The sequence below is a fragment of the Harpegnathos saltator genome, unplaced genomic scaffold (assembly GCF_003227715.2).
Source record: "Harpegnathos saltator strain DR-91 unplaced genomic scaffold, Hsal_v8.6 scaffold61, whole genome shotgun sequence".
Lineage (NCBI taxonomy): Eukaryota > Metazoa > Arthropoda > Insecta > Hymenoptera > Formicidae > Harpegnathos > Harpegnathos saltator.
Window position 1 is genome coordinate 981,805 of NW_020230438.1, and position 22,352 is coordinate 1,004,156.

Genomic DNA, 22,352 nt, shown 5'->3' on the forward strand with positions numbered 1-22,352 from the left:
GTTTTTTTCACGCACGCCGATCGGCGCAATCGCCGATGATCGCGAAGCGCGCGGCTGCTTGTGGCGTTTCCGCTTCGATGTGCAGCCCCCATTTTGATCTCCGTCGCGCGAGGATCGTCGTGATGTTTTTTTCGTGGCGGATTAAAGCCGCTTGTTTAAGAGTAAACAATGTGGACGCCCGGTGTCTGCGCGCCGGTGTCTGCGCGCGCGCGCGCGCAAACTCGAGAAGCGGAAAGCAAAATATTTGGTGAAATAATCAGCGCGTCGCCGAAAATCGCGGCGGTGCCGCATGATTAAATTAAAAAGCGTCTCTCGAGAGTCTGGAATGAACTCCGCCAGACGTTTGCAATGTCACCGGCGTGTTCGTCGGGCTGCATCTCTCCGACGGCCCCACTTTTTATTATTTTATCGGCATATGCGAGCACTCGTGCGGTTTGTTTTCCGCAACGCAACTACGTCGCGATATTGTGTCGCAACGTTGTGAAATCGACGCGAGCTTTAATTACTACAGCGCGGTTCGGCTACGTTTCCCGTAGCGGCGACACGCTTCATTGTTTCGACATTTCACGAGGTTATCAAATAATAAACAAATGAAACGGCAATTTAAAAGAGCGAGACCGACCATTCAGCGCGCCGGTCCGCGCGCGGATATAAATTTTGGAAATTCCCATCGGGCGCGGGCGGGCGGGGGGGGAAGGGGTGCTCCTCGTTTAAAACTTGTTTCGTAGTGGTTACGCGATTAGCGGAATGTCACTGTCGTAATTAAAGAGAGAGAGAGCGCAGTTTGACGAGCGGCACGAAAATATCACACGGGTGTTTCCGATTATTCCGCTCGGGTGCATGTTTAATCCGCGTCGCTCGGAAGCGAGAAAATAAATGTACGCGATGTCCTCAAGCTGGTACTTTTACGCAGACCGATGCGACGGGGACGAATAAAATTACTTACTGGAGTCGCGCGCAAACTCTTATTGGCGGAACATTTTTCACACTTTTTTTCCCGGTGATGTGTCCTCAGGAGCGCTTCGAATAGGTCGACGATTGCGAGCTCGCGTGATAATCGATTATGACTGGAGCGCGACTACGACGGATATTTTGCCTCTTTGTTACATTCTTCTCCCGACAGATAAGGATGCAATAAAGATAAGGATTCTTTTAATCTTCCACTAGAGAGTTGTGTGACGCGTCGAATGTCTCACGCACATGCTGGTCGTGTTTCAGTCACAGCCGACTATCGAACTTGCGAGCGGTGACTCGCTCGCAATCCACCGATCGTTCGACGCGCCTCCTAACTTGGCCGAGAAGAAAAAATCGTCGTGAAAATCGCTTCGTGAACGAGCGTACACTCGCACGCGTGTACGCGTGAGAAAACTTCGCGCAAGGAAACGACCTTTCGCAGAAGGCGTGCCGCGGGGACTGCTCGCGGAAAATTTCCGCGACCGTCGTCGGAACGGTACTTGTGCGCGCGCGCGCGCGCGAGTGTTTGTACTTACGCAAAGGGTCTGTTGCTGGCGGCGTGCCTCTCGCGTTCTGAAACAGAAAAGGTAACAGCGGCAATTAGCGATCAGTGTTCACCAATTATCGTCCGATTATTATCAACGTTCAAGGACCACGCCGGGTGGCCGAGGGGAGGAGACTCGGCCACTCGTCCATGTGTTAATCGTCTTAACGTACATGAGAGACAGCAGAGAGCGCGATTTTTCGTCGCTGTGAGACTCGGATTGCAAGCCCGCGGCTTGCACAGGATGAGAGAACGAGGGAAGCGCGGTTAACGACCTTGCGCGCCATACAAAAAGAAACTCCATCAGTAGGTTGAGACGAGGATACGTAAGTAGATACGTAGGTAGGTAGGTAGGTAGGTAGGTAGGTAGGTACGTAGGTAGGTTCATGAAGAAACGTTTCGTCGTCGTCGTCGTCGTCGTCGTCATTGTCGTTGTCGTCATCGGCGTGTAACTGGTCTCTCGACGAGATGAAACGCCATTCTGTCAGAGACGAAACGCCGCCGTCTGCCGCGCGCGGGATCGCCTTTAGAAATTCGATGACCTGCTTGGCTGCGCTGCGGCGAGAGCGACGCGGGCAGCGAGGGGGGAGCGAGAGCAGGGCCCGCGCGCGAGGAGCGGAGGAAGCAACGATGAAAGGAAAAGGTGGAAGAGCAGGGCGCGCAGGGCCGCGACCGGCGAGGCATTGCGTAAACAATGACGTACACGCGTTGCGTGTACGCGAGAGAGAGAGAGAGAGAGAGAGAGAGAGAGAGAGAGAGAGAGCGCGCGTCATGGGAAAGGGACTCGCCGTGCGAGCCCGCGAACGAAAGGGGCGGCGGGGTTAAATTCGGAACAGAGGGCTGAATGCCGGCGACAACTGCTCCCGGTGCGCGCGCGGCTGGCTTTTGGTCCTCGCCGAGGACACCCGCCGTTCCGACCGGCCTCTTTATTACCTCTTCTCGTCTTTACGTGGAGGTACGTGCCTTCACACGTGATTACGAGAAGGCGCATATGAAAACGTCGCGACAGCCGGAAATAAGTCGGGCGAAAGCGGAGAATTCGTTTCCTGCCTGCCTGCCTGCCTGCCTGTGTGTGTGTGTGTGTGTGTGTGTGCGCGCGCGCGCGCGATAAATTTACGCGCGCTCTCTTAAAAGCGGCATCGAACCGTTGCGCAAATGATTCGTCTCTCGCGTTGTGCGAAATGCGCAACACGCGACGCATACAAAGAGTGTCGTGTATTTTTCGCTTGGTCTCGATCTACGAAATCTCTTTTTACAGGTATAGGTTTTAATACTTTTTTTTTTTTTAATATAGGTGAAATGATTATTCAGATATTATTGTCTCTCACATTTCGAGAAGAGAAGGAGAATATAGGTGAAATAAATACTCGGATATTATCATCACATTTCGCGAAGGGTGCGTCGCGCGCCCCCGCCCCCGCCCCGAATAATCCATTCATAATGAAGGAATCTCCCGTCGGGAGTTGTCGCGGTTAATGTCAATAAATGATTGTATAATCACACGCTGCGCCACTTATTATTCACCGGCCGTGATGTGGCGATCGTTTCAACAATAGCTACGAAATTATCCCGCCGACCTTCCACCGCCTAATTATTAAATATTCCGCCGCGTTGCGATCTAGCGGTCTCGGGCGGCCTGCGCGCGCTCTCTTTCTCTCTCTCTGTCTCTACGGGGGGATAACTGCGATCAATCAGTGGCGCGCGCGCGCGCAGGCGGCACCGCTCTTGACGCAGGAAAGTAATTAGCGCCCAAGTATCGTCGAGGCCGTTGCGTATCTTGTCAGCGTGTCGCATATATGTCGATAATCCGGCCGGGCGAATTGCATTTGACTGGCGTCGCGACTGCACTTCAACCACTCGAATGGAAAAGTTTACGCCGTCATAATTTTCATACACACACACACACACACATGCGTACAATTGTCCGCATGTAATAACGCATGTTAAATCGCGAAATAATTCGATGGGGACCCGATATCGAAGAGTGGAGAATTACGGCAGACGGGGGGAGAGAGGGAGAGAGAGGGAGGGAGGGAGGGAGAGAGAGAGAGAGAGAGAGAGAGAGAGGCGCACACAGAGCCGAGAGATGAAACGCGCGCTCGCTGAAGAGTTTAATCCCCACGATGCGGGCGAAATATAAAATGTCCAAGCGACAGATGAAATTAATAAGTATCGACAGTCAACAGAATTGGGTCGTACGATAATTAACTGATACCATCACTTCGGAAATGCGCAGATCCGCCGCGGTGCCGCGTGAGCGGTCCGTAAATAATTCCGCGGGGCGGATTCGTGTTCGGCAACAAACGTCGCGGCAAGACCTCTGTTAAGCCGGCAGGACCAAATCGGCAGAATGAGACGGGACCTTTCAGTTACTTGGTGGTTCAGGTACTTACTTTGTGCTAATTTGTTACCGTTAATAAAAATTTTTTGTACCACGTTATAAGAGTAAAGCTCTCTCTCTCTCTTGTACCGAATAGGTTTCGGGGAGGGGAGGGGTTTTTCAGAGAAGGGATGGGGTACAAAATCTGTGAGTGAATATTTGAGAGGCACGAATTATTATGCCTCGAGTGTCGCAGGACCGATCGATTCTGTTCGTGGAAACGAATACTTTACTCTCGAGCACCTTATCATGGTAAATCGTGGTAATTCGTCGTTGTTTCAAAACGGAATGGATCTGTATATCTGCTTGTTTCGGACGGCACAAATTAGCATAAATTCTGGCCGCTGTATCTGTACCTTTTTTCTTGCCCGTGGCTCTGCTAGCTTAATATTAAGCTAGCAGCGCCGCGATTTCTTTCAAAACGGCACGTGGTACAAAATTTGTATCAATGGCACAAATCAGCGCAGAATAAGTACTAAATAACTCGGATAACTGAGCCTCCCGGTCTCATCCTGCCGATTTGGTCCTGCCAGCTTAACAAAGGTAACGCAGAGACGATCCCTGGCACATTCGTCGGGAGCTCGTCGAGTCTCTCTCGCGGGGTGACCTCCGGTGAACCGGTCCAGAAATGCCAAGAGTTTTGGGGGGCAGGGTGAGGAGAGGGAGAAGAGACCGACAGACCGATCGACGACGAGCCGACCTGTCATTAGCAGCCGTGGCTAATCGTCGAGATTCGAAATTCGCCAGACGGCGGCGTTCTCCGGCCGCCGCAACAACGTTGACATCGCGCGCGCGACGCGGCGCAACAATGCGCCGTAAATTCATCCGGCGCAGTTATCTCGGAGAAGCGACGGAGAAGCGGAGTGTCGTCGCGCCGATCGATCCGCGCGCGCGCGCGCGCGCGAATCGAACATGGCGAGTCGAGTCGCTTCGGCACGGTTCGATGCTGCGCACCTGATAACAGAAGATAGCTGACAGCGCCCTGAAGCAGCTCGAACCTGCTGAACATGACTTATCGCCGGCGTTGCCGTCGTCGTCGTCGTCCTTGTTGCCGTTGCCGTCGCTGCTCCTGTCTCATGTTCGTCGCACTTGCTGCGCGCAAAGCGCAATCATCGGCGCAGCGCGTGGCCGCCGCCGCCGCCGCGCGAAGACGCTCTCGGTCGATGTTCGCACGTGCGATTATGCGGGGCAACCTGTTTGTTTCCGAAGCGCGACGTTCGAGTTAGCTCGAGCTCGCCCGGCGGACCTCTCGCGATTGAGACGCCCCTGCGCGCGAGGCTCTCGAGCGCGATTTCCAGCTAATTGAGAGCCCTCGCGCGATATCGCACTCTCGTCATGACGCGAGGACACTCTTATTCCCTTCCCTCTGTTATCGCGGTTCTCGCGAGCGCGACGCTGCTCTCGCGGCGTTATCTCGCGCGCTGCTGATGATTATATCTCGGACTGCGCACTGCGCCGTAAAGTAGCCGCGACGTCTGGCCGCAGCACAAACGAGGCATTCACAGCGCGCTCAAGTACAAAGCTCACATTATCCGGAGCGTGGTCGAGGCCCGAGAGCGAGCGGGAATTCCGTATTCGCGGTGCGCTTCGCCGGGGACTCCAGCCGGCCGCCGGCGAGGAGCTTTCCTCGCAAGGTTGCGCGAAGCAACCGACCGCCGAAGAGAGACGAAGGCGAGAGCGCGTTCTCCCCGGCGTTCTCTCCGTCGCGAGCACGCAACGCGTATTTCCTAAACGCGCATCCGTCGCCGGACTCGACACTCCGCCGCGTCGCGTCGCGTCGCGTCGCGTCGCGAACAAGGCAGGTGGGAGAAGAGGCGCGGGCGAACGTTCGTCAAGGTCGCAAAATTGCGAGCCGCGTGATCCTCGGGGCCGAGACCTTCGGCGAGCCCGCGCGCGCGCCGCGCGGAACTCGGCTGCGCTCTGCGTTCGAGACTCGCGTCTGTCGAAAGTTGAGATTAACTCCGGCCGGAGAAAGGAGCGCGCGACATGGAGAGAAAAAAAAACGAGGGAGAACGAAAGAGACGAGGAGGGCAGGGAGGGAGGAAGGGGGAGGAAGATGAGGCAAGAAACGGGGCTCGCGAGTCGCACTCGAGAGTCGCTCTCGCGCGGCGGTTTCGCGGCGCGGAAAGTGTAGTTCGCATCGGAAGCGCAAACACGCCCCGAGCTCTTGTACGTGCGACTGACCCAGACCCGGCTAAATCCGGACGAGAAAGGCTCTTGGGGGGTCACTTATGTACACCCTGCTGAACTTTGCATGCACACACTCGCACACGAAGTTGCCTTTTCCTCGGGGCACGGCGGAAACGAGTGCGCTAGCGACACGTGTACCGAGAGAGCGCGACCGCGCTGCGGAATTGTTCGTCCTGGCTGGCTGGCTGGCGCGCCGATTAGCGTGACGGCCGCGCGATTAATCGTCGCTCCTGCTGCCGGCAGCAGATGATCGTTGCTCTCTTCGCTGATATTCGGCCCGATCGCGCGCGGCCGGCGATCGATCATGAAAAAGATCAGAGGAAGACGCAGAGAGAGAGAGAGAGAGAGTGGGAGGGAGGGAGAGAGAGAGAGAGATCGTCCGGAAAGATACGTCCTCTACGGAAGGATTTTGAATTCTCGACGTCGACCGCGACGCCGTTCGCTCGGCGAGGATACGCGAGCAAGCGCGCAGCGCTCCGTGCATTCAGATCACCGCCGGCCGCTTGTTGAAACTTCCGCTGCTCCGAAATTATCGATTTTATGGCACGCGACACGCGCTGAATGCGGCTTCGGTCCTGTGTATATGCGCGCGCGCGCGCGCGTGTGTGTGTGTGTGTGTGTGTGTGTGTGTGTGTGTGTGTGTGTGTGTGTGTGTGTGTGTGTGGATATATGTATAACCGTACATGCATAAAGATGCATATATTATATACATATGCGTGTGTATGTGTGTATATATGTGTGCGCGCGCGACGTTCAACGCACGGCGTACGCACACTTAACGCGCGCAAATATCCGACAAATTATTCAGTGAGCTCTGCTTCGCCAAGTATCGTAATAGAAATCTTAATTACAAATTTCTCGCAATTGCCTCGCGGTGATACGCGCGCGCGGCCGCCGATCGCCGTGTCGTCGCGGCTTTGCTAGGCGCGCGCGTCGCCCTATATATGTATGGGTTGTCGTCCGCTCGCGGGCGAAGAGAATCCGTTCCGATGAATCGCGGATTCATCGGATTCATCGAGCCGGCCGTCTTCGGGAGACACACAGCGATCGATAGCTCAAGCTCGCATTCGGCAAGGAAACCTCGCGCGCTCGCTCTCTCGCTCATGCGGATCGATACTGAACAACCCCCGACTTCCCCGTTCGCGCGATTTCTCATCGACGTCCCCCTGCCCCCCCCTCTCCCGCCCCTCGTGACGGTGTGCGCGATTGATCGCGCGAAACCAATTCGCACACGAGACAGCGATAACTCGCTAACGACGGAGCGTGATGTGTGTGAGAAAAAATGTACACGCGTGCGTGCGTGTGTGTGTGTGTGTGTGTGTGTGTGTGTGTGCGTGTGTGTCTGTAGAAAATGATTCTCGCCGCGAGGAGAGAACGTCACGCGATGCATACGATCGTGGAATCACACGACTGACGACAGAGCATCCATATACACACACACACACACAGAGAGAGAGAGAGAGAGAGAGAGAGAGGCACACATGCACAGGAAGAGAGACACGGGGGCGACGTAGTCGTCGGTTGAACCTCGTTTCGAAACTCAACTCTCCGGGCAGCGGCTGATCGATACCGCGCGCCGCGAACTTCGTCCGCGATCCGCGTCGTCAACATTTCGCGACGAGTTGAATTTAAATGAGCGTCGGCTCGATGACACGTGCGTTGATTAATTCAAATATGCACATCCAATTATCGCTTGCGCGTTTCTATTGTTGCACCGACGTGCCGCGCCGCAAATTGTGCCAATAGGAATGCGACGAATCTCTTCAGCTTTGTCTCCAAACTCTCAACGCACTTTTGCCGGAAAGAGAGGGGGCCAGAGAGGGAGGGAGGGGAGCGAGACAGAGAAAGAGAGGCGATCGATAATCGTGTCGGCGCAGCGATCCGCGCGAATCCCCCCCTCCCCGTCGACGCGTGTCCCGTTCGCTGTATACTTTGTTCCACCGGCGTCGAACACACACACACACACACACACATATATACGTCAAACGACGCTCCGTCGTAAATTCAGCGCACGTCAACGTGAGATACAGCGGCCACGATGGAGACAGACAATTTCAACAGCGTGATCAAAAGACTCTCTCTCTCTCTCTCTCTCTCTCTCTCTCTCTCTCTCTCTCTCTCTCTCTCTCTCTCTCTCTCTCTCTTCATGTTCAACTTTGCTGAAACTTCAGCCGCGGCGTGCGCTACCAGCGTACCAGCAGCAAAACACATTCTCATCAACGACTCCGATCAACACCGCACACATACGCGAAGAAACCGCCGCCGCCGGCGGCGGCGGCGTACATAGCGATCGGAAAAGCCTCGTCGCGTCCGCTTCTCACCCGCGCCTTGCGCGTTCCGCCTTGCGGTACACACCAGTCGTAGCCGGAGCACAGCTCGGCAACGGTCATCGGCAACAGTCGGTGTACTCGGCGCGAGCGCGACTGTGTGCGTTCTTAGCGACGCGCGTCGGTTGACTGAAGCTCGCAGGGGCCTTGTGCTAGTCGTCGGGCCGCCGCCGGCACGATTTTCTGCTCGCCGCTGCGGTGCCTGTTGCTGTTGTTGGCACTGGGTACTGCCGCTGCTTGCTGCCGGGTGGCGCGCTAGTGCCTGATGACGGTAGTGGTGGTGGTGGTGGTGGTGGTGGTGGTGGTGGTGGTGGTGGTGGTGCTGGTGGTGGTGTGCGGGCAAACGGGCCCTGGAACACGCCAGCGGCAAGCGAGAGGGGCCCCGCGAGAACGCGCAGCTTGGCGAGCAGACGGTCGCCGCTTCACCTGCGTAGCGACGGCTTTGTTGCGCCCCCCACTCCGCCGCACTGCGGGGCCCGGCGGGGCCCTCTGCGCGAGAGCTCCCTGCGGCCTGAACGAGCGCAAACCGAGAGCGTCGTGCGCGCTTGGTGCGCTGACCGCGACGCGATATCGCGATTCGCGCGTCGCGAAGCCGCCGAGTCTGGTCTCTTGAGGGACCGGCCGGAGGCCCTTCGATTGGAAACTCTCGGCGGCTCGATCGAGAGAGATTGATGCGTGTTGCTAGGGAAATCTCGGCCGGGATTTATCGACGGCCGTCACCTCGCCGCCGCCGCCGCGTCTCGCCATTTCGTCTTGAAGACGCGAAGCGCAACAGTCACACTTCGGACGCGCGGCGGCTTGAGAGATCGGCCGATTCGCACCGGGGAATCAACGGTGTTCGGTCTCGGTGTTTATCCGAGAGGGGGGGAGGGGGAGGAAAAGAGCCGGGACGGTGCGGGTCGTATCGATGCGGCTGAAAGCGCAATCTGCGTGGAATAATAATTCGGGACGGCGGGACGCGAGTCGTTGGCTCCGATCGATGTTTCTCATTACGCGCTTCCATTCCCGCTGGGTCCCGGCTGGATACAACAATGCGACGATGCGACGATCGTTTAGAGCGCGGCTTGAGTGTCAGTGCTTATTCTTCGGCCCGTATATCTCATTCTCGCGTTTCATCGCAGCCGGCCCCGGCGCGGCTTTTTTACGGGCGCGCCGGAAGTTTATCCGCAAATCCGAGCCGCGACGTGCGCCTGAAGCGCGGCTCGAATTAATGCGTTCAATGGCGCGCGTCGGCCGACGATGACGACGACGACGACGACCAGTCGCGTCTTCGTTCCTTCGAGTCGCCGATCCCTCAGGAAGAATTCGGCCACGTGCTTCGTACTCGCGCGATGAGATAACAGCGGCCCGGGCGCGATCCTCGCGAAACCGCAACATTCGATCTCGATTCAGCCGCCTTACTCCGATCCCCGCGACTCCTGTCGAGTCCACCGAACCGGATCATCTTGCCCCGACAAAAACGCCTCGCACGCGCCGAATCGTTCCACACGTCGCCCGGGCGAAGGAGAAACAATGAATAACCGGCGGTGCAATCGCGAGGCCGCGATGCGAAGCGCCGATAACGATTACGCGCGCTCCCTTGAAGGAAAAAGAAAGAGCCGCTGTCAAGATGCAAATATTGTTATAAACGCGCCGCGTCCTCTCTCTCTCTCTCTCGCTTCCTCTCTTCTCCCTGCCTCCACCTCTGAATCCAGAGCGTGTATCTGTCCGCTCGCTCGCTCGCTCGCTCGCTGTGCGTGCCGCAACCGAACGCAGCAACGCCCGACCGGGGCATCGTGCATAAGTGGCACTCTAATGCACCGGCTAAAGGCCTTTGCCTTCCTCCAAAGGTTTGCCGCCTGCTCGATGCGCACCTCGAGCGTTCTCCAAGCGCCCGGCCGGCCGGCCAGCCCGTTCACCCCGCTACCCCTCCACTCTCGTTATTCTCTCTCTCTCTCTCTCCGTCTCTCTCTCGCTCTCTCTCTCTCTCTCTCTCTCTTTCTCTCTCCCCCCTCTGCTCGCTCCTCCGGCTACTGATACGATTTGCTTGGGCAAAGCGCAAGGGGACGGATCGTGCATTCGCGTCGATTGATCTACGCGCCTGATGCGCGATCTAATGCGCCGCTGCCTGAAATCACACGCGGGACGCATGTGACAGAGAGGGGGGGGGGAGAGAGAGAGAGAGAGAGAGGTGATTGACAACGGATAAACAACTGCGCGGTGCTCGAAGAGAAATGTTTAGCTGAGTGAAGCAATTTCCCGATGAAACGTGGACGAAATGAGAAATTTCGATTCCAGACGCTCTGTGTATCGTCCTGTAGCTAGTTTCGTTGATTACTGCAAAAAAGAGAGAGAGAGAGAGAGAGAGAGAGAGAGAGAGAGAGAGAGAGAGAGAGCGGTTCTTTTGACGCAGCAGTATCTCCGAACATTCACTCCCGAGGCAGCCGCGCGACGTCGGCTGGGCTGGTGGCATTTTTTAACGCGCTCGAGCTAATCGCCCGGTTGATTGAACGATACCTCGTAATTTCAGACTTCCCGAGTGCTTCGCTAAATCACCGAGAAGCGTCCCCTCCCCCCTTCCTGTCCCGCTGTTCGCTCGCTTCGCGAAGAGCTTGATGGGCGCCAAATGATATCATCCAGCCGCGCGCGCCAATGGGCGAAACTTTTAACGCGCGCGGCGCTCGATGGAAAATCGCGGCCAACGAGAGCCCCCGATCGAGAGATAACGAAAGTAATCACTTAAACTCACACGCCGATAAGCGCGTTTCGATTCGCGGATAACGCATAGAGAGGCCCCGCCGGGTCTCTCTCTCTCTCTCTCTCTCTCTTTTTCTCTTTTTTCGCTGTTGGGAAGCAACAGCGGGATCGCGTGCCATCATCGGCGAATGATCACACGGTATCACTCGTCGCGATCTCGCGCGTCGGTCGTCTCGTCGCGACCGCGAGGGCAGTTTTTCCGCAGGACTGCGAGAGAGAGATCCTGCGAGGACCGAATGAAAAGTTCGACGAACGTTCGATGGCCAGTTTGCGCCGCGCGGCTCGTACTTCGATCGATACATCCATCGCGCGCGCGCCTGTGTTTATGTTAATGTGTGCGTGCGTGCCGGCCGTGAAGGATCGTCCGTGTATTATTAAGGCGTATACTTAGCCGGCACACGCCAGGACGTACGGCGTTTTCGTGCACCTGTTTGGCCGAAAGGATCTGGTCGGGCCACCTTGCGCCCCTCACGATTTCGCCCCCTCGCGCCCCTCGCGTCCGCGCGCCTGCCCGTCCCATCCTCCCTCCTCATTAACCGTCATCATAATCCTCGGTATTTTTCTCCTCCCACTCTCTCTCTCTCTCTCTCTCTCTCTCTCTCTCTCTCTCTCGGCGGATACTCCGCGAGGGAATCGTGACGACGGTCGCATTATGCCGCTCTCAGTCTCGTTCTCGAAATTAGATTCCCGGGCCAGACGCAACCTCAGGGCAGCCGATCCCGCCCGCGCGGAATTCCGCGCTTCGATGACGAGCGGGTGACGCGTTCCGGGAATGAAGTCTAGACGCTCTCTCCGCTTTCTTCTTTCCTTTTTATACCTGTTGTCTCTCTCTCTCCTTCTCCGTCCGTCGCGAGGGTCGCGGGTTTGACTTTGTTCCCTCCCTCCCTCCCTCCCTCTCTCTCTCTCTCTCTCTCCCTCTCGCTCTCTCGCCGCGGCTCCGGACGTGATCAATCAGAGGTTATTTCCAACGATCCCGAATGGATGATCTCGGTGCGTGCTAATTACGGCCGTTAATAGCCGCGAGACTTCGGCGATAGATTACGTCTCTCGCTCATCGCGAAGTTGCAACGTGTGATGCGCGCGCGCGCGCGCGCGCATCGCTCGGCGCACGCGAGAGAGCGCGCGCGTGTTACGTTTATTCACGCGATACGTCGGATTGTTTATGCGCTGCCATCGCGCGATGACGCAGATAGAGTTGCCGATGGTGGCTATAAATCATCCCCGACAGATATCTATGGCCTGCGCGCGAGCGAGCGAGCGCGCGCGCGCCTTCGCCTTTTCCACGCGAGCGCAACGCGATAACGCGTCGGCGGAGGAGCGTATAAGCGCGGCTGCAGAAGCTGCCGTTTAAAATGGCACGAGCTTCCATCGTGCCGCCCGCCGCCCGCCCGCCGCGCCTGCCGAACTGTCGGGAGCGTCGATTGAAATGTTGTCGGCTCTCGAACGGGTAAATATCGCCGATTACACGCGGTATATATATATCGCGCGCGCGCGCGCGAGCAACAATGAATCCTAAATTGACCCTCGGCGGAGAGCGGCACGTGCGGTAAACGCCGCTGGAGGACTCTCCGTTCTCTCCGCGCGGCCTGTCGGCGCTGGGAAAGGGCGACGCCGGGCGACGAGAAACGGACGGTGATCAGCAATGTCGGAGCGCGATCGAGCGCGGCCTCTCGCTCCGATCGATCCACAAAGTCGCGCTAATGAGCGTCAATTACAGGCAATTCGCGCGATTTCGCGCGAATGAGTGTCGATTAGCCGGCGAATTATTCGGCGACGCACGGCCGCGCCGTGTCTGCACGTCGCGAAGCGCGCGCGCGATAATCGGCGTGATTCGAGTGGACGAAACAAGAGAGGCGGAACCAACAATCGCCGGCTCGCACCGGAAGAATACACAAAACGCGCGGCGACACAACACACACACACACACACACACACACACACACGGCCGTGTTACAAAATTAATTCATCACAACCGACGCGGCGTGGGCCGTCAGCGCGACCCAGATTCCTGCGCGATTACCACTACGAAATTCTGAGTCACTTCCACAGGTAACCGATCGCCTCCGCCAAGACGCGGTATTGAGCAATCCTCTCCTTTTTCATTGTTCGGCCTGCCAGTCGGCCGGCCGATGATGATAGGGAATTACTCGGACGCAACGCTTAATTTGCATCCGCAGGAAAGCGACCGATGAGCCGGCGGGCGCTGCAACGCCGCCGGTTAACGCCGCTAGGAAACGAAGCGGCGACAAGTGCAAGTCCCCCCTCCCCCTCCCCCTCGCCGGGAAGATGGAAGAATATTGCAACTGTGCGCGATCGCGTAACACCGATCTGCCTCTGTCCAACGAGGATGAGCCGCAAGCCGCGACCGCAGGTGTACGCGTTGATTAATTATCGGCACAGCCGATCCGCCGATCCCTCGAAGGTCCGATCGCCTCGGAATCTCATCGACGAATGAGGGAAACGACGAAGCAGCGGCCACAGGTTGCAAAGTTGTCGTCGTTTGTCGAGAAAATGTCGCACGCTGGTTATTCCATCGGCGAAATTCACACGCGAATGCGTGGTACGGACGATGCGAGTCGAGAGACACACCCTACCTCCGTCGTTGTTACGTCAATTATTACACCTCTTTTTAACATTTATGTTTTGCACCTGCCGTGCGCGATAAATTCCCCCGCGCCCCGTTGCGCGAACTCAGGCGTTAACGATCTATCGCATTATCGCACGAATAAAAGGACTAAAGACCCGCTTTAACTTTAAAACGCGGTAGGGACAAAGAAAAGCTTCCGCTATCGGTAGCGACAAAGGACGACCGGTATTTATCAGCGCATTATTCGAGTTTACCCGCAAAAAAAGGCCGTCGCCTTTTTGCACTGTCAAGCGCAGAAAAAGCCGGGGGACTACGCGTGCCGCGTCGCTTTGTTATTCACAAGGGTGTAAATACGCGCCCCCTTTCACGTTATTCAATAAAATAAAATAGCATTGTCGAACAGGTCGCGCGCGCGAAAAAATGTGCCGAGCTGGCCGAGAAAGAGCGAGAGCGAGAGCGAGACAGAGAGAGAGAGAGAGATCCGCGCGTGCATCGCCACGCTCTTCCGTTCGCGAAGTTCGAAGAGTCGCCAACGAGTCCGTCCGCCGTTGGAAACAATAATCCAACGTCGGCACGGCGCGGGAGGGAATTAAGAAGGGAGGAGGAAAGAGAAACAGACTCGACAAGACGAGAGGAGGACTCGAGGAACACGCCCCGGACACGATTATGAGCGGAAGAAAGCGCGATCTGCATTCGCCGCCGCCGCCGCCGCCTTTCGTCAGCAGGACGAATAAAGGAGCGCATAATGTCACATACGGTCGCCGAGGGGAAGAGAGAGAGAGAGACAGAGAGACAGAGAGAAGCACAGTCTTTGTGTCAAAGGAAGGAACAGACGGGGGGATGAGGCAAGCTGTGCTGCACGCGCGGGAGGGACGCGGAAAAACGTGAGTCGACATGTGCCACCGGCCGACGGCGCGCGGCATAGCGACGACCCAGTTTACCGGCTCTCTCTCTCTCTCTCTCTCCTCCCCGTCTCTCCTCGTCCGTTCGAGACGCCCTGACGTGGAATCGACTTGCATAAACGCTACTACGTCGTGGTGGCGGACTCCTTCGGGCTTATCCAAACGTATCTGGAGCAGCTTTGCATCTCCATCCCCGCTCGGCCGGGTCCATCTCGCCCGCGACTGCGAAACTGCCGTCCTCGTCGGCGTGACCGACGACGGGCACAGTTCGATCGGTTTACGAGGGAGGATAGAAATTGCTCGGCGATTTACAAGCAAACGAGAAACATTCGACGCGGGGGGAGCTGCGGCGGCGACGGGGTATAATTCTGAATTTCGGTTCACGAGATATATCGTTTGAGCTTTCGCCTCGGCGAGCCGCACCGAGCACGCGAGGAGCTAAGCCGCTGCGGGGGAAATCGCGAGGGAGAAGAATTCTTCAGGAAGTCCGTTCTTGCCGAGGGGACAATTGCAGGCGCGAGAGTGAATTTTCCCGGAACGAAGACGACAGCGAAATTCGAGCGAGAGACCGATCTTTCTTTCTCTCTCTCTCTCTCTCTCTCTCTCGCGATGGCCAGCCGGCGCGCCTCCAGCGTCTTTGAAAAATGCGCTCGCCAGGTGCTCGCGCGCACGGTGCGCAGCGCAGCTCGTCGTCCCGGGCTAACGAATGACGATGCACAAAGTCGAGCGTATCCGCGTGCGCGCACGTCAACGCGGAGTTATTAACGGGGCGCGGCGCGACGACACGATATTCTCGGGAGTTCTCGCCACGGCCGGAGCCGAAAGTTGCCTCGACTCGGGGAAACTTGCCGAGGTGGAAAGCCGGTGGGTAGGTAACTCCCTCTCTCGCTCTCACCCTGCCTCCCCCCCCCTCCACCTTTCCGACCTGCCGCACTCCCGAGCGGGTGTTTCCGTTCCGAGACGAGTTTCGACGGTTTCTGACCCGGCCGGGTCTCGCGCGCTACGAAGTTGCGAATTTTCAGCATGCCCAGTCTCGCTGCATCGGCGAGCGAGCGAGCGCGCGCGCGCGAGCGCATCATACAGGAAACGACGTGGCGCATCGCCTCGGCATGACACGATTGAATTTCCGAGCGCAGGCGAACACGCCCCGCTCCCCGCTGCAGGAATGCTCGCATTATAAATACGGCGCGATAAAGCGACACGTGGGCGAAAACTGCATCGCTCTCGATCGCGCGAATAAGCGGCCACGAGAGCTGCCGAGAATGTTTCTCTCTTTCTTTCTCTCTTTCTTTCTCTCTTTCTCGCTGTGCAGACGAATCTCGGTTTCCCAAACGGAGACGCGCGTTTGTAAGGAGATATTTTTCCCCGGCGACGTGTCAATCAGCGCAATGCTCGCGGGTAAGGACGCGAATTCCGACTCCGGTGGTACTGCCGCACAATGGATGGTGTCAATTTACAGCGTTTCTATGTGAAATTTTACGTGGGATTTACGCGCGGTGCCTCGCGCTGCGCTCACGTCGACGTGAAATATTCTTAACGCACACTTGGAGTTTCGTGGGACATAAATATTGCATGTGCTACTTGCTCTCTTCGGGGTTGAAAATTCGAACGGGGAATACCTCTCACAGGCCACCACCTCCCCCCTCCGTTTCTTTCCCCCCCGGCCCCGGCCCTTTCAGCGCGCGAAAAATCTCGTCCGTGCGCAAAAGTGAATTATACGTTTCTACCGAGTGAAAAGTTTCCGCTGGAAAACACGGACTCGCGCCGTAGCCTCCCCCTCCCCTCCCGGCCCCCAACAACCGTGTAGCTCCGTCGTCGCCCGCGCGCCCCTTCGCCCCTCGTCAACCCCTCGACCCCTTTGCTCCTTTCGTTCTTCTTTCCGGCAGCCTCCGGAATAAATTAACAGATGTGACGTCTCGAACACTAGATATAACTTCTCCTCACGGAGACTGAATGGCGATAAAGCGAAACGACGGCTAAAGTGGCGCCGCCGAGACGCCGCAGCGAGATTAAAACGGTACGACGCGCTCGGCACCAAGTTAACAATCTCATAAGCGCAACTTTAACAATTTCGGAACTTCAAGTGCCGCCGCGGCGGCGGGAAAAAGAGTTCAGTCGAGGCGGCGCGGCGTCGCAAAAACGCGCTTTGGCCGTTTACTCCACACGAGAATATTAGTCTCGCGGAAAATGGACATTTCAGATCGTTCCGTAAGCGCCAGAGAGAGAGAGAGAGAGAGAGAGAGGAAGGGAGAAAGAGATGGACATTATCGAAATAACGAATCGACATCACGAGGAATAATATTATCAGAAAGGACGAGAAATCGCAACGAGCAACGTCTCTTCTCTTCTCTTCTCGTGAACGCTGCATGATGGCGAGTGGCGTTTCCGGATCGACGGAACGCGGCGGGGTAAGTAGTATGGCGGATTAGCGCGAGCCGCTTGCGGCCTGGCATTGAGCTTAAACCGCGATTAATCGATACTCGGCCGAAGGTCGTACGCCTCTGCGGCGTCTCCGGTTATATTCGGTGATTCTTTCGCTCCCCTACCGCGCACCGCGATTGCTTTCCCGGAGGAAAGCATCGCGTGTATCCGTCGCCATCGATCGCGGCGAAGCATTGGAAAGCTGGTTGGTTGGCTGGCTGGCTGGCTGGCTGGCTTGGCTGGCTTGGCTGGCCGAACGCTTCGACTGCCGATGCACATTGAGACAACTTATAGAGATCACGCATGGTAAATATTAGAGAATTTCGGCGAATTCTCTCCCGGATCGAAGCTCGATTTCGCCGTTCGCTTGCATCATTCATGCCCCCCCCCCCGCCCCCGCCGCTTAGTCTCGTTTATTATATCTTGATGGACGCGCAATTCTGCGACGAGACACTTCACCAGCGAGACACTTCCGCCGGGAAGTACTCTCAAGCGCGAGAATTATTCCACTCGCCTCCGCGAGCGCGCCCTGGCCGCTGCCCCCCCCCCGCTTCAATTTTACAGCTGATAAATAATAACTCGCCACGCAAATCTGCGCTTAGAATTATACGCGACACGCATACGTATGCACGCGCGCAGCACGTTTGCGGAAGACCGGCGAGAGAAGTACAAGTGCCCGAAATAAACGACGATTTAATTCGATGAAGGGCGCGACGAAATAGAAAGAGAGAGAGAGAGAGAGAGAGAGAGAGAGAGAGAGAAAGATCGCGTAACGCGAAACTCGCCGCGATCTGCGCATCCATCGTGCATGACTCATACAACAGAGTACATTACATCAAAATCTCACACGTAAGCGCGCGCACACGTTCTACATATCTCTCTCTCTCTCTCTCTCTCTCTCTCTCTATCTCTATCTCTCTCTCTTTTCTCGCTCACCTCGGCAACAGCTTTGGAGAATAATTTCCAAAGCGTCGTGGCTTCGAGAAGAAAACCGATGACTCCTCCGAAAGTTGATGCCGGTGTGCCGAGCAAGCACCTCCCTCGTGAATAATAAAAGCGTTGCCGACTCGATCACCTCGAACCGGGGTTAGCTATCGTACGCTCGGATCGTGCACACGTGCGCACTCATACGCGCGCGCGCGCGCGCGCACACAAGCGAGTTTATGCAAACTGGGTCGCGTGATGACGTTACAGACGTAGTAAACCTAAACTCGAGGAGGGGTCAGTCCGAGTTCGTTGGCCTTGAACTCGCGGAAAGGGAGAGAGGGAAAGGAGGGAGAGGGAGAGGGGAGGGGGAATCAGAGAGAGAGAGAGAGAGAGAGAGGGGGGGAAGGATTGTTAAATAACGTCCGCAGGACGAAGGCTCTTCTTCTTCTTCTTCTTCTTCTTCTTTTTCCCTCGTGTTTTTACGGAGCGATGACGTCGTGAATGCTTAAACGGCTCATTTGCATCGGGCCCTTTCCGCTAATTTGCGCACCCCTTCATCAGCCGGATCTGAACGCGCGCGCACGCTGGCAACGCAGCTTTGCAGTAATTATACGTATTCGAGGCAATTACCCGGCGAGAGGCGGCAGCGGGCAATTATTTTCATAAGAGAGTTATTATTTCGTCGTCGCTGCCGTATCGCTCCTTCTAGTATTATTGTCTCCGGGCGTCTCGGTCGCGCCGCCGGCCGTGAAACTACGCCGGGCGATCCTCCGGCGATTAACGGCCTCCGGATAATTAATTAATCAACGCTCGGACAATCAATTTCTCGCTGGCCGCGCCAAGTTTCACTAATTCGAGGAGCCGCTGACGCCGACGGCGTTCGTTTAGCGTTTGTCTCGTTCACACACATTTCTACCCGCGATCTCTCCGCCTTTTTCCAATCCGATACGTAATTACACGTATAATTACGGAGATCATCGAGGAGCGCGCTTCTTCGTTATTGAGCGATCCTGCGGGCTGGATATTAATTGTTACAGCGGATACTCTCCGATCCGCGAGCTCCCTAATTTTCGCTACTACGCCGAGGCGTAGCCTCGGCTGGGTTTTCCCCTCTTCTTTCTTCCTTTCACCCGCCACTTGACGCGAGAAGAAGAAGTTAATCTTCCGGTCCCCGGAAAAGATTCCAGGCATTCCCGGTGAACTTCAGTACGAAAAGTTCGCCCACGACGACTACCGGAGCAGCAGTCCGAGATTTGAGACGAACGCTCCCGAAGCAGCGCCGGATGAGCGTCGAAGAGGGGGAGGGGGGGAGGGGAACGTTAAACGACCCTGAGGAGTTTTAATCGAGTCGTTCGAGCTTCCTTCCTACTACCCTCCTTCGCGTATTCCCCTTTCCTCGACCTCCGAGCCGACGCCGGCTTTGTTCTTTCGGTCAGAGGAGCAAAAGAGTCGGATAGACGTCGTTTCTCCTCGCCATTGACTTCCGCTCGATTTGCATCCGAGAGCCACCCCGATATCGACCTTATGAATAACCACACTAACGAGTCGCGTCGCATCGGCGAGAGAGAGAGAGAGAGAGAGAGAGAGAGAGAGAGAGGGGGGGAGAGAGAGGTTGGCATCCCCCTTCGAGGTCTCAACTGCGTGCAGAGGATCTCAGCGTGAGAATTCTTTCCACGACGCGATACAGGATAAAGGATAAAGGAGCCCCCGAGAGCAGGCCGAGAAGAACGAGCTCTCGGTGTAATCCCGGTTAATCGTCTAAAATTAGGAAGGCCGGAGGAGCGCGCGAGGAGCTTGACCACGTGGTCAGATAATTGCCGAATAAAGTCGAGAGTTACTCGAGCATTGCGCTGAGGATAGTCCGTTAGCAGCGATAATCCATTATCCCCACGGGAGAGAGAGAGAGAGAGAGAGAGAGAGAGAGAGACTATTACCGAGTGTGCCAACAGTGTGCGGCGCGAGAGAATTAGCAGAAATTGTACCTCCGCAGGAATAAAGAGCGAGTTTGTTTCCCGAGTATACACATAAGCGGGACGCAACTTATATCAACGAGCGTGGTATCGACGAGCCTCGTGAGAAAGCGGGAGTTTTTACATGCGCGGATACACGCGTGCGCATTTCCCGAAAGAGGAGCAGGACGAGGGCTCCCGTTTCCTTTGTACTCTCCATTTTTCAGCCGCAAATCCCTTCTTTTCCAGCGCACGGCCGAGAGCTAATAACGCGGCAACGATCTCTCTCCCCTCGACCGTTCTCGACTCCCGCCGACCGCACGAAATTCATTCACGAATTTTTCCTCTCGGCGCACACGTACACACACACACACACACACACACACACACTTACGCGCATCACCGACACACATATGCGCGCGCGCGCGCGCCCAGACACGAGAAGTACACAGAAACGTTAGCAGAGGTTTACTCGGCGGAATATCCGACAGCGCACAACGACGCTACGCAGCAGAAAGAGAAGGAATAGCACGAGGGAGGGAGGTCGGACGCGGAATAGGTGGAGGAAGAGGAAGAGGAGGTGGAGGTGGGTCATCGACTTCCTCGATGTGACGCAACGAGCTGGCAGACACACACACACACACACACGACGCATAGCACCAGGCTGCCGCACCGACATTCATACACCACGCACGGGAAGATTTCGCCGCCGTGGCCGAGCGGATCGTCCCGGTTAACCTCTTCCTTCCGGAAGTGGCCTTTCCCGTGCACTCGACGGGCCCTCCGCGAGGACCGCTAAGTTCGTTCCGTGAGTAAAATTCGGCGGAGAATGAGTCACGCAGTCGGTTACAATACGGCGCCCGATTCTCGCCCGGGTCAGGCTGGATTTTTCATTGTTCGTCTACGTGGCAGACAGGAATCCGCTTATATCCTCCGTCAAACTTTTTTCTCTTCTTTTTTAAGCAACGACTGAGGCGTGACGATGACGGATAGCGCGGATATTTCATCGCGGAAGCGTTGGAGAGCAGCCTGAATCCAGCCTTACACGCGGTCGCTCACGCGCGCGAATTCAGTGCGCTAATTGAGTAAGAGGATAATCATCCCCGGGCGATGGTGGTCGCGCGTTTCGACCGAATCTCTCTCTCTCTCTCTCTCTCTCTCTCTGAGCGGATGATTCACACTGTCTGGGGAGTCATCCCGGAAATGTCATTCGGAAGAATCCGCTCTGCCGCCGGGCCGATTACCAGAATGCGTTACATTTGCGGCATTACTGCGCGCGAAGCCGGATTAAGTTAACATCGGTATATTCCCGTGGCCGCCGCTCTCTCCCCTCCGCGTTATGATCGACAGGCTATTAAACGGCCGATGATGATAAACACGTATCGAATTGTACACAACGTTGATCGATCGGCCGGATAATTAGCGACGCGATGCACGACGCATGCAACCGCGCGATGCTAATAAAATACGGCGTGTAAAATACGCGCGTGTGCGAGGCGTAGCGCGTATCCCCTCTTCTACCGCGACTCTTTTTGCGAAATTATAATAATTGAGAGACAGACAGACAGACAGACAGAGAGAGAGAGAGAGAGAGAGAAAGGTCGCTCTCGTCGTGAAGGTGTCGACACGCAACGCTTCTCACCGGTAAACCGCATTAGCGTACAAACGCACACAAGTACCACGACGGGGACGCGTGCGTAAAAAGAAGACCGAACGAGAGAGAGAGAGAGAGAGGGGAGAGTGGCGGGGGAGGGGGGAAGCACGATGCGAACGTCGCTAATAAAACGCAAACGAGTTAATCACAAATCGGCCCACGCGTATTCACACATGTAGAGCGATCCGAGAGACGTAACGAGGGCAAGCAGGAAGAGGGTGGGGCGAGAAGATGCGGGGTGGAGAGAGAGGGGGAGAAAGAGAAAGAGAGAGAGAAAGAGAGAGAGAGAGAGAGAGAGAGAGAGACGGATACGTGGACAGCTGGAGGGCGGAATCGAGGGGTGGATTTAATCACGTTAAGTAACTCCGACCTGGCCGCATAGGGGGCGAGTGAAGGGTGTTCGAAGATAAAGAGGGTGGGAGAGTGTGTTATCGACCCTCTTACACTCCAGCTCGCCGGCCTTTTAACAGTGACCAGCACATACATGAGCACGCATGCTCGCTCGCGCACACACACACACACACACACACACACACACACACAGAGGTACCATTTCCTTCTCTCGCGTCGGGCACGTATTTTAATCGTTAAACCGTTTGCCGCAGTCTTTCGGTGTCCGTGTCAGCGTATTCGGCGGATTAACCGGCAGTCATACGTCCGCCGGCGGATAATTGAGAAAGTCGGGCGACGACTTCGTCAAATAGGTCCCGCGATTAATTACAGGGTGGGTATATCGCGTTGCTTTCGTCGACACGCTTCCAGGGTATTCGAGCTTGGATAA

General features: G+C 56.2%; 1 protein-coding gene across 6 annotated transcripts in view; it reads right to left on the reverse strand.

Annotated features, from left to right (window-relative positions):
* lilli (AF4/FMR2 family member lilliputian) overlaps positions 1-22,352 on the reverse strand; it is a 232,719-nt gene that overhangs the window by 24,613 nt on the left and 185,754 nt on the right. For all 6 annotated transcript variants that reach the window (XM_011140197.2, XM_011140196.2, XM_025304439.1 and 3 more), the window contains one exon: positions 1,491-1,527. In XM_011140197.2, coding sequence (XP_011138499.2) covers positions 1,491-1,527 — 37 coding nt within the window. The remainder of the gene's footprint in view (positions 1-1,490; positions 1,528-22,352) is intronic.